The 12,884-nt window shown below is 34.0% G+C and overlaps 1 protein-coding gene across 1 annotated transcript; it reads right to left on the bottom strand.

Annotated features, from left to right (window-relative positions):
* Positions 1–6,230: 6,230 nt before the first annotated feature.
* LOC139888555 (probable sodium/metabolite cotransporter BASS6, chloroplastic) lies at positions 6,231–11,656 on the bottom strand. The gene is made up of 7 exons (XM_071871558.1): positions 11,597–11,656; positions 11,386–11,516; positions 10,998–11,191; positions 10,660–10,912; positions 7,353–7,606; positions 7,030–7,112; positions 6,231–6,311 (listed from the first exon to the last, which is right to left on the bottom strand). The coding sequence occupies exons 1-7, from the start codon at positions 11,654–11,656 to the stop codon at positions 6,231–6,233; spliced, it is 1,056 nt and encodes a 351-aa protein (XP_071727659.1).
* Positions 11,657–12,884: the final 1,228 nt, after the last annotated feature.

Genomic DNA, 12,884 nt, shown 5'->3' with positions numbered 1-12,884 from the left:
ACGAGCGAAATTACACTACGCACTATCTTGAGCTTGGAGCCGTTGTCTTTGCATTAAAACTGTGGAGGCACTACCTTTATGGAACAAAGAGCACTATTTTCACCGATCATAAAAGCCTCCAACACATCTTTGATCAGAAGCAACTGAATATGAGACAGCGTCGATGGATCGAGATGCTGAACGACTATGATTGTGAACTTCGTTATCACCCTGGCAAGGCCAATGTTGTAGCTGACGCTTTGAGCCGAAAAGAGAGGATGACACCTCTTCGTGTTAGGGCACTGAACATCACCATTCATTCGAACCTCAATAGCCAGATCTGAGCAGCCCAAGATGAGGCTCTCAAGGAGGAGAATATACCCCATGAACATTTGAACATTCTCGTTTCTTGATTCGAAGTTAAGGAGACTGGACTCCGATGCTATGCTGAAAGAATTTGGGTACCCCGTTATGGATATTTACGGAGCCTTATATTAGATGAATCCCATAAGTCAAGATATTCGATTCATCCAGGAGCCGGTAAAATGTACCACGATCTTAAGGAACAGTATTGGTGGCCTAATCTTAAGAAGGACGTTGCAACTTATGTTGGGAAGTATTTGACTTGCTCGAAAGTTAAGGCCGAACATCAGAGGCCCTCTGGGTTACTTCAGCAACCGAAAATCCCGCAATGGAAGTGGGAAAGGATAACGATGGATTTCATTACGAAGTTACCAAAGACGGTGGGCGGATATGATACCATCTGGGTTATTGTTGACCGTCTTACTAAATCTGCACACTTCTTAGCCATGAAGGAAACGGATACGATGGAAAGACTCGCTCAACTATACATAAAAGAGGTTGTATCTCATCATGGTGTGCCCTTATCGATCATCTCAGATCGCGATCCCCGTTTTGCTTCCAGATTTTGGCGTTCTTTGCAAGAAGCCTTGGGGACTCGTCTCGACATGAGCACTGCGTATCACCCGCAGACCGACGGACAAAGCGAACGCACGATTCAGACTTTCAAGACATGTTGCGTGCATGTGTCATTGATTTCGAAAAGGCTTGGGAAAAGCATTTGCCGCTAGCTGAATTCTCTTACAACAACAGTTATCATTCGAGTATTAATGCCGCACCTTTTGAAGCCTTGTACTGCCGCAAATGCCGATCTCCTATTTGTTGGACCGAAGTAGGTGAAACGCAAATCACCGGACCTGAGATAGTCCATGAAACAACTGAGAAGATTGTCCAAATTCAAGCGAGACTCAAGACGGCCCGTGATCGCCAAAAGAGTTATGCCGACCTTAAACGTAAAGACTTTGAATTCAACGTGGGTGACCGTGTAATGTTGAAGGTCGCGCCTTGGAAAGGTGTGATCCATTTTGGAAAACGTGGGAAGCTCAACCAGCGATACATTGGTCCTTTTAAAATCTTGGAGCGTGTTGGACCCGTTGCTTACCATCTGCATCTTCCGACTCAATTGAGCTCAGTTCATCCTACTTTTCATGTATCGAATTTGAAGAAGTGTCTTGCTGAACCGGAACATGTCATACCATTGGAGGAACTTACAATTGATGACAAACTCCACTTTATGGAAGAGCCTGTCGAAATTATAGACCGCGAGGTCAAAACTTTGAAACACAACAAGATTCCGTTCGTCTGAGTACGATGGAATGCCAAACGAGGACCTGAGTTTACCTGGGAGCGAGAGGATCAAATGATACAGAAGTATCCTCACCTTTTTCCAGCTCCTCCATCTACCTCAGCTTAAAATTTCGGGACGAAATTTTCTTTAACAGGTGGGTAATGTAACGCCCCTGGATTTTCCAAAGTATATTTATTAATATTTATTATTAATACTTGTGTTTTAATAAATGTATTTTTATACATTTACTTGTTATAGTAATTGACTTTACATGTCACGACTCGTCTTTGTGACACACGTACTTTACACGAATAATATTTCGAATATTATTTACGTTCATGATTAATTATTATTAATCATTTTTAATTAACTAATGTAACTAGTTAATTACTTGGGCTATATTTATTTAATTTGTTACTTACTTGGACTTGGGCCTTTATTAATGTACATGAACTTGGAAGCCCACCCTACCTTCTTAATGGACTAAGTAAGCCCACTTTTAAGCTAGTGTTTTATTAATGATAAGCAAGGATTAATTAGCTTAATTAGAAGACAAATTGTGCAAGCATGCTAGAAACTCTTCCCCATACATTTAACTTTAATACCATTCGAAGCATTCACCATCTCCCCATGCATGAAAGTTGCATTTGACCCTTTCCCCTTTGGTGCCCAAACCGTCAGTTTTGATGGGGTGGGAGGGAGTCTTTTTTTTCAATTTTTGTTACATATACACTAGCATTCATCTCATTTTACACACACACTTATACTACTCTTTTCTCTCATCTTTTTTTTTTCTCTCAATCTTGTAAGTAACAAAGCTTTAATTTCTTTATTTTTCTTCCATTAAAACCGAAATATATCATCATCATTTTACTTGTTTTGCTACTTGTTTGATTTTTTGTTGTTTGTTGTTAAAGATCAAGTTTTCTAACTTGTATCTTCATGTAATCTTGGTTACTTCCATATTTTGTTTGATGAAGAACCAAGAACAAGAATCTAAACTTGTTAGTTTATGGTTCTACACTTAAATGTTTTCAAGATCTAAAGTTCATGAGCTTGATGGTCTTCTTTGTGTTCATGTTTTGTAGACTTAAACTCTTAAGATTTAAGGTTGGCTTGAATCTTCTTAAGTATGAAACAAACATGAATATAATACTTGTAACTTTAGTTTATTTCTTTCTTTTGTAAGTACTTTAAAGTTGTGATGTTGTTAATTTGGTCAAGTATTACTAGTTAATCTTGATCTCATATTTCTTGAAACTAAAGTTAATTTATAAGTTCAAGAACATGGAAGTATAACTTTCTAGTTATAACTTCACACACTTATGTTAGATCTAAGTTTCTATAGCTTATGGTCTTTCAAATTTGTTGTAAACAAGAGCTTATAAGCTTATATATACATTTTATAAGTTGAAAATCTAAGTTTCATAACTTATGGTTTTATTAAAGTGTAGATCCAAGTTTTGTAACTTAGGATCTAACTTAAGAACACTAGATCTAGACTTTCTAGTCTAGGATCTTTAAGATCTAGCTAAGATCTAAGTTCTACAATTTAAGATCTTGTTTATTTAGTTTACTTTCAAGTTTGTAGCTTAATATTACTAGTAGAACTCATGTATGTGTCGGATCTAAGATCTTGATGTAACTTTGGTTCATCAACCTTCATGCAACTCTTAAGTGAGTTGTGCTACATGTCTTAGACTTACATTAGTGTTATGATGGTCAAAACTTGGTAAGATGATGCAAACACATCAACGAGTTGTACACTTGAAGCTATACGCATCAAGGATGAGAATCGTGATTAGCATCAAGCACCAAGAACCCACTGGAACACCTTACGTACTGTTTTCTGGAACTGATCAATAATGTGGGCTACTGGAAAATCTGATTTCCAGCTATTTCGGTTCGAGTATATGATTTTCCATTTAGACCTCCTCTTAATCCGAGTTACGGTTTAGGATTTATGGCCATCCGAAAGTCACTACACCCTTTTAACGTTGTGCTGAAATTTCTGACCTACTCGCACTTAAACCGTCACCACGGTCAAACGAAGACGAGTTTGGTTCTGGAAATTGGTCAGCCTCTAGGGGACTCATATACGGATCCATGGCCACTGGTCTCACCTCATTTCAATTTGTATAGAGGTCTTGGAAACTGAACGAAGTCAGCCATTATTTCAAACTCTATTCTTGATTGAAAGTTACTTTACACTTTTTGATTAATGATGAATGATGATGATACTTAAGACCTAATTTACATACTTTTAAACCTTTGGGAATGATTTACTGACTTAGTAACTTTTGACTGTGAGTTATAGCATCCCTTTTTAGTAACTTTTACTGACTTAGTAACTTTTGAATTTGGTTGAGGACCTTTCGGACCAACCACTTGCTTACTATTCCCGCGTATCGACTTTTACTGCTTTTCACTGTGAGTTATAGCATCCCTTTTTACTTTAACTATTTTAGGAACTGAGAATACATGCACATTTTACGTTTTACATACTAGGCACGAGTACTTAAACTTTATATATGTGTGGGTTATACAACGGCATAAACTTTCCCCTTAGCTCGGTAACGTTTAGTCATTGGTCTTTGAACCGGCGAACGCGAATCTTAGATATGGATCCATAGGGTTTGACATCCCCACTCTGGCTAGTAGCGCAAGCATTTAACGGGTGTTTAATATTTCGTAAACTTACGCACTCGCCAAGTGTACTTTTAGGGGGTGTTATTTACGTTGAGTTAGTTACCAAGTGCCCACGGTTATACATATACTTTTCATACTGTTTTGAAACACTGAAATCTCGTGGCCTACCTTACATTACTGTTATACTTAAACTATAGCTCACCAACATTCGTGTTGACGTTTTTAAGCATGTTTTTCTCAGGTGCTTAAGGTTTGATTGCTTCCGCTGTAGTTGCCATGCTTTGTAGACTCCCGCTGCGCTTATTAGAGATGTCTTCGCATGAAACATTTAATTTGCATTCAAACTTTATTACTTTTGATCAATGAATTTGTAACGACCTATGGGTCACGTACTATTATTATCGCCTTCTATTCGTAGAGGCAAATTATCGTATGTTAAACATTTGACGTTGGTTATGACGTCACCTTTTCTTATGAATGCAAACTTATTTTAAAACAACATATGGTGTTTGACCTTGTAATGATCCCGTTGTTGATGATCCGTACACGATGGTTTTGTACGGGGCGTCACAGTATGCATGCCTGTCAACTTTCGATGAAATGAAAGTTGTCTTTTAAAAGCGAATGCAATGTTTGTAAAACTTATCATATAGAGGTCAAATACCTCGCAATGTAATCATATGTTATTGTATTCGTCCTTATGGATTATGAAGTGTCGTCTCAGAAACCCCCCGGGAAACACTACAAAAACTCATCAGCAACCGCATGGACAAGAACAAAACATAGGATTAACGGAACAAAGTAGAAACAACACATGGCGGATCCGACAATGGCAGCCCCTATCGGAGAAAAACACGGATTGGTTAGAGCAAGGGAAAAAAAGTAAGGCGAAGGGTGTTTGTACAATTCTTGGCGATCCTTGTTGAAGGAACAAGGATGTTAGGATCTAATCACTTGATGAGAGGTGTTGAGGTGTATGATAATGAGTGTATGTTTGTTGGCGATTCCCCGAAGCTAGTACGAAGGTATTGTACTTTACGCCACCAAGATACGAAGGTAACTCATTGTGAGTTGTATGTGTGTGTTTTTTATGACTTGGAGTGAATGCTCATTTCAGAGATCAAGCTATCCTTTTATAGGGCTACTTTACAGCTCCTTCACTAGCATTCTAGGTGGGGATCAGTCTCCAAGGCAATCTCTAATAAGACAAAGAGAACTTTTCCCTTGGCCAACTATGATCCTTGCTGTTGAAGAAAGCTAGCCTGATGCATTCCTCTTTTGTCATTTGGACGCTAGTAGAAGCGAGTTGGTTAACCCGCTTATTTCTCTCCTTCAGCCTATGTAATCTTGTGACTTCAGGATGAGTCTTTGTCCATTGGCAACCGTGACCTCTTCGTTACTATGTTCCTCCGGGACCATAGCTTCGTATAACGGATACGGTTTCTTATCAAACCTGAATACCAAGATCATACTTTGGGAGTATTCTTTTTTTATAGTTTGGGCGCCAGTATTTGAGTTTGAAGGTATCCCGCCCATGACTTGTATTCGACATATATGTTCTTGTGACCAATTCTTATGTCATCAATCCTCAATAAACGTGATACCTTCGTTAACGTAGCTTAGGTTATTAACTGGACGGGGGGATACACTATCAAAGGGTTTGGAGGACCACTCAAACACGGCTACACCAACACCACTGGAAAAATAGCAGCCCAAAACATTAGATTATTAAAAACCAAGATCTCAGATGAGACTAAACCTAGACCAATCATCAACACAAAGCACCAACGCCGCTAACGAAGCTGAGGGAACCACGGTGTCAGAAAAGTTGAGAGCCACGTTGGTGGGAGCTCACGAAGAAGAAAATGAAAAAAACATGTGTTATATTTGTGTAGAAAATTAACTTCTTTACATTCCATCCGTCCCGTTACATGAAATTCTACCGTTAGTACGTCTATTGATCGTTTTCGCTCAGTTGTTTTCTTAGCCCATATATCTTCACAAGAGAAAACCCCATCAATGACATGATTATCACCTGCATAAATAAAATACCAAATAATTTATTCACTCTTCTTCCAAATATATGATACATTTTCCTTTTCAAATAACTACTTAATCTGATTAAATAAAAATAGTGTTAAGGCTACATAAGGTTGTTCGTTTGACTTTTTTTTTCTTCTGAAACTTTGACTTCGAAATTCGGATTCATTTCTTCGACTTAAGAGCTGTAAATTTACAGATGGTTTCACGAAGAGATTTCGATCACATCTGTATTTTTACATTTCGCTCTAACCTCTCAGATTGATCCGGTGCTCAAATCGGACACGGTTTTCGGTGAAGAATGAATTCGAGATCAAACTCTATGAATTTGTTGTTGATTATCAGTTCTGATGATGTGCGAAACTTCGTTTGATGTTATGATTCACTAATCTGAAGTCAATTTGTTAAGAGAATAAGCCTTGATCGATTTTGTAGATTGATCTTAAAAAAAAGTATACTTTTTTTTTTTCCAATGTAAGCTATATATAAAAAAAAAAACTAATGTAGGTCACATAATTTCAAAAAGTGTATCGATGTAAACAAAAAGTGACCTGTTTAGCCGGTACCAGGTTACCTTTTGTTTACATCGATACACTTTTTGTAAGTATATGACCTACATTAGTATGTTTTTGGGTACATGACCTACATCGGGACAAAAAAAAAAGTATATGACCCTTGAGTAACTTTAACCCATAAAAATAATATCAACTTACTGATATCGCAGGAGGAATGCCCACTAGTGGATCTTGGAAGAACTTATTTGCCAACGCAAGTGCCAACAAGCTGCTCTGCATACCTACATAAACAAGACCAAAAAAGATTATTACTTTGTTAATTTCGTAAATAATTAACCAGATATTCCAAAATCTCGTCATGATTGTGTGATTGGGTGAGTTTTTATTTTTTTGTTTTTAAATAAAAATCCCGTCTATGGTTAACCTTTTATACTTATGTTGAAAGAATAACTATATAGTCGTGTTGTTTGACCCATAACACTTCTTGTTCAAAAATTATATATTTTATAGTAATGTCGAACCTGTTTCGTAAGATAAGGTTCTCTGAAGAGGTTGTACGTCAGGTTCATTTTGGAATACAATGCCCGTAAATGTATGTCCTAGAATAAATCCTGATAAATGATACATGATCATAATAATCGTGATTGTCAACCCGAAAGGGGACATAATAGATTCCATGTTTATTGCAAGTGGAGCTCCGATGCAGAAGAAGTTCACTACTAGTGCTATAGGAGGTAAAAACGGGCGAATCGTTTTGGAAATTACAGGGAAGAACCTGTGAATGTAAAAAAAAATACATGTTACTCAACAAGTGTGTAAAAAGAAACACTAAGTTAGAATAATACTACATTCAGTGGCGATTCTAGAATGATAATTCAATGGGGTCCCAAAAAACTTATTCGATAACTTACTTACACATATATTGAATGTCTCGAGTCAAATCGGGTCGGGTTAAATTGGGTCGGGTCAGGATATTGGATAGTACTCACAAAATGTTGTTCATATTTTTTTACTATTGTCATTACAACAACCACCATACAAAATGATATCATTTATACAAAAAGGGAATTGATATTTCCACAAATATGAACCCCTATTCAAAAATATCATATATTTGATACAATCAACTCTAAAAGTAAGTTTTTACTTTTGTCTACGAGATTTCATACGATAAAATTCATCCATAATTGCATCATTGTTAATATAATCTAACACATATTTCTCAATATATGCAAGTAGATAATCATTCACAAATCGAAGTATCTTAACATGTTAATAATAGTTGTCAAATTCAAAACCAAAAGGCAATTTTATTGATACATCAGTACCAAAAATTTACAGTACGAAAAGACAATTTTATTAATTACATTAGTACCAAAAAAAATCAATCATCTAAGAAAACTAATTACAAACATATATACATGATACACCAATACAATTAAAATATATACATGATACATTAGTACTAAAAAATTGCAATTATAAACATATATTTAAATGAAAGATCAATACTAAAAATTTACAATTATAAACATAAACTAAACATATATACTTAAATGAAAATCAATCATTTGAGAAACTAATTATAAACATGTATACATGATACATCATTAGCAAAAAAGCTCAACTAGGTTACTTTGTTAGAAACACAATTTTATTGATATTAATTAGTTATATATATATATATATATATATATATATATATATATATATATATATATATATATATATATATATATATATATATATATATATATATACATACATACATACATACATACATACATACATACATACATACATACATACATACAAAAGGAGTAGTGTAACCTTATGAATGTACATATACTTACATAATAATGGATGACTCGAATGAAGAGGGAAGGACACGAAATTAGAAATGACGGAATGAAATCACATATGATCATCGATGGTCACTAGATACAAAGGAAATAGAAAATTGGATAACAACAACAACAAAACACAATCTCACCAAAGTGAGCTATGAAGGAGGTAAGATGTAGACAATCCTTCTCCTATCCTAGAATAAAGACAAGTCATTTTTCTACCTAGAGTGAAACACCCCAAGAGTATTAAGAGTCATCTCTCTCAGTGTTCTATGGATAGAGAGATTGTTTCAAAAGCACTTCCAGTCCATAAGTAGGAAAACTTTAAAATAATAAAATAAAATTAAAATGAGACGCCATGGAAATAGTAGAATTAAATTTCCATTGATTTTAAAACCTGTCTGAAATTGAATTTAGGCTCTAAGCGGCAGTTAAGTCGCCAATAAATCGACACTTAATCTTCGACTCACTTAATAGAGTCAATTTAAATTGGATAAGGCTAAGTTTATTTTTGTTCAAATATATAAATTGCTCATACTATAAAATTATAATCGGGCTAATTTCAAATATTTTAATAGTTCAAACTATGAATTTTTAAAATCTAAAAATATATTGGGTCACGTTATTATATTCAGTGGTGTCCTATACAGAAAAAAAAATATTTTTTGTGATAATTTTCGAAAAATTAGTGGTGTCACAGGACCCCGTTGGAGTACTCCTACACTCGCCACTGACTACATTCAGTTTGAATATTATTGAGGAATTGAGGATTTTGTTCATAAACTAAACAGGAAAAAGTAAAAACTAGGCATGACTAGCTACTTAGCAGCAGTGACGATTCCAGGATGCAAACTCAATGGGGTCTTCAAAATTTTTTTAGTCCTAATTACATTTGAATGTTATTTTAGTGGTTGTTTACTTTCAAAAGACACAAGTTCCGTAAATATATTGGGTCCGAGTAGTTAAATATAGTTGTGTCATATACATTTTAAAGGAAAAACTATAAATTCGAAAGCTATGGGGTCCTCTAGTTAAATTTAGTGGTGTCCAATACAATTTGCAGGGTATTTTCTACTAATAATTTTCAAACTAGCGGTGTCCCGCGACCTTACGGATCACCATGTAAAGTCGCCACTGCTTAGCAGTACGATTGGTTTTAAAATAGATACTGTTAGTTAAGTTTTCTAAAAAAGTTCCAAATATGTATCATTTTTAGAGGGAAAAATGTAATCACAAATATCGTAGGATCTTTCAATCAGACGTCGAGATGTGGGTATGAAACAATTGTTTTACAATTCGATATTTTGATCTATTTTAATTTAAATTATCGTTTTTCGCAAAAAAGTAAAAAAAAAAAAATCTGTTTAGAAAGTTAATGAATTAAATGGTAACCAAATATAGTATTTTTCTGGTCGAAAGTCATCAAACTAAAAAAAAAAAAAAAAAAAAAAAGATTCATGGTGACCAAATTGAGTCAAATTCTAACATTTAGATATGAAAATCTAATCTAAGCTGTCAAATTAGTTAAAAGGATTATCTAAGGACTAACTTGCCATTGCCTTTACCATTTAAGCTTTTTGGCATGTGCTTAAAACTGATAATATTGGATTATTACCTAAATTAAGTCACAAAGATTGAAACTTAGAATAATTTGTATTGGTAAAAGTTAAATCGTGGTACCCGCCCTCGGGATGGTTTAATGATCAAATCCCTGTAATGCAGTTCGGTTTTCGCTCGAAAGTGTGTGTATGCGTGAAAAATGATCAGGTGAGTCATTCTCCTTGAAAAGAAGGTTAAATCGTCATTCTTGTATGTCTAGATCAAATTAGGTACTCAAAATCTAAATCAAACCAAAGTTGGGTTTCTTTTTAAATATGTAATTAATCCGTTTTGACATGTAAGTTTGGCTTAATTGATACCAAACTATAATATATGCATTTTTTTAGAGAAAAATTCAATATCAATATAATAATTTTCTTACCGGTTCAGAAAAAGGCTAGCGGCAACAGGTGTAACTACAATCTGCATAATACTTGAAACCATTCCGTTTACATCAACATGCAACCTTTTTCCAAGAAGTAAAAGTGTTAACAACGGTGTCACAAAAACAGCAGAAGCCGTTGAAAGTGACGTCATAACAATGCTTAAAGGTGCCATCTTTGGGTCTGTTAAAAAAGTAGCATAATTCGAGAGCGTAGCGCCACTAACACAAGAAGTTAGCATGATCCCGTCACCTACGTATCACAAGTTCTTCAAATTTAGTATCCATTTTACCTCAAAACGTAATATGAAAAGGAAAAGAAAGAAAAGATCGTTTACTTAAAGAAATCGGAAGTCCTAATAATCTCATGGACACAGTTCCAAAAAGATAACCAAGAAATGGTTTTAGACCATATTGACCAATGTAACCGGCAAAAATAGGCGTTGGCCTTCTAAACGCTTCGACAAAATCTTTTTCTTTTAAGTTGAGTCCAACTGCAAACATCAAAAAACCTATAGCCGGTGCGTAGTAGCTGCAATATAGATATGGTTCATAATAAATCAGATAAAAAAAATTATACGAAAAAAGTAAAAAGGGATACAAAATCCGTAGATAATAGGCCCCTTTGCCTCACAGAATCCAATGAGATTTCGGTGGAATTGATATTAAATTTAGACATGATCCACTGGATTCCGTGAGCCAAAAACGGGGCCTAAGTAACCTAACCTGCTTGTAAACCATGTGAAAGAAGAAGGGCGTACGAAGGCTAAAATCGTACTCAAAAGTACTACTTGAGGCAATATCGAATTCGCATTCTGCAAAATTTCTAGAACCTTGGCCACCTTATTTTCGGGTTTCTGAAACAACACCGGCAAAAAACATTTTAATATAACCTGATTTTGATACATAAAACTAACTTGAAATAACCATTAATTACCTGGGATATTTTTGGGATAAACTCTGTAGACTCATGAAATTCAAATGGTTTTGCAGTCATATGTGGAACACATCTACGAACAACTAATTGTGTGCTCAAATCCGAAACAGAATGAGAAATGGGTGGACGACGCAATGGCAGTCCTATGCATACATTTTCTGCTTTTTAAGGATATTAATAACGAGATCGAATAGATTAATAATTAAACTTGATTAACATCTATATATTAATATATACAAGATGTATATATTACCTGGGGAGATGATGGATGAACATTTTGACGGAAAATGCATGTGGGAATATTGTCTACGATGATGGATCTCGAGACGATTATTACAAACAAGATTCATAATTAATTGATACTTTCAAATGATATGATTCAAATGGTTTTAAATAATACTAGCTAATACCTTATAACGTTAAATAGACTCATACGTGCATGCCGCCCAAGAACTAATAATTTAATATTCAATAGTTTAATAATGAAAAAACAAAATACGAATTAAGTACATTTATTTCTTGATCCTCATGTGTCATGTAGTCAATGTGTTAAACAAACCTAAGAATTTTAACCTTTTCATGGGAATTATTCTTGATTTCCATCGTGGAATAAAGTCATGCCGCCCTATAATAATTAAATAATGTGGAGTATTACCTCGTATATAAATTCCATTAGTCTAAATTTAATATTATTTATTTGACTTTTCAAATCATTTTTACCAATTTTGATTTAAACTATTTTTATTTATATTACTAGTTTTATGAGCCCGTGTGTTACACGACAGTTGTACAAATTAGTATTCGATAACGTTAGTATTGATCTTTTATCAAATGTATAATACAATTGCAATGAAAAATTATTAAATACTAATTATATTCGTATAGAAAGCATTAATATGAAATATTAACTTGAGCCCGTGCATTGCACGATAGTTGTATAAATTAGTATTCGATAACGTCAGTATTGATATTTATCAAATATATAATACAATTACATTGAAAAATTTTTATTATTAATAATATTTGTATCGAAAACATTAGTATTGAATATTAACGCATAGATTATGAGCCCGATTATGTGACGGATTGTTTATTTTAAAATATAAATATAGTAGTCTTTAATTATTAAAATATTAAATTTAATAAAATATTTATTATAACTCTAAATAAATAGTCTTTAATAAAATATTTATTAATTGTATTATATTATATTATATTATAATTATATTATATTATATTATATTATATTATATTATATTATATTATATTATAACTCTAAATAGTGTAA

This window comes from Rutidosis leptorrhynchoides, chromosome 2, assembly GCF_046630445.1.
Source record: "Rutidosis leptorrhynchoides isolate AG116_Rl617_1_P2 chromosome 2, CSIRO_AGI_Rlap_v1, whole genome shotgun sequence".
Taxonomy (NCBI): Eukaryota; Viridiplantae; Streptophyta; class Magnoliopsida; order Asterales; family Asteraceae; genus Rutidosis; species Rutidosis leptorrhynchoides.
This window is presented reverse-complemented; position numbering and strand designations above follow the sequence as displayed.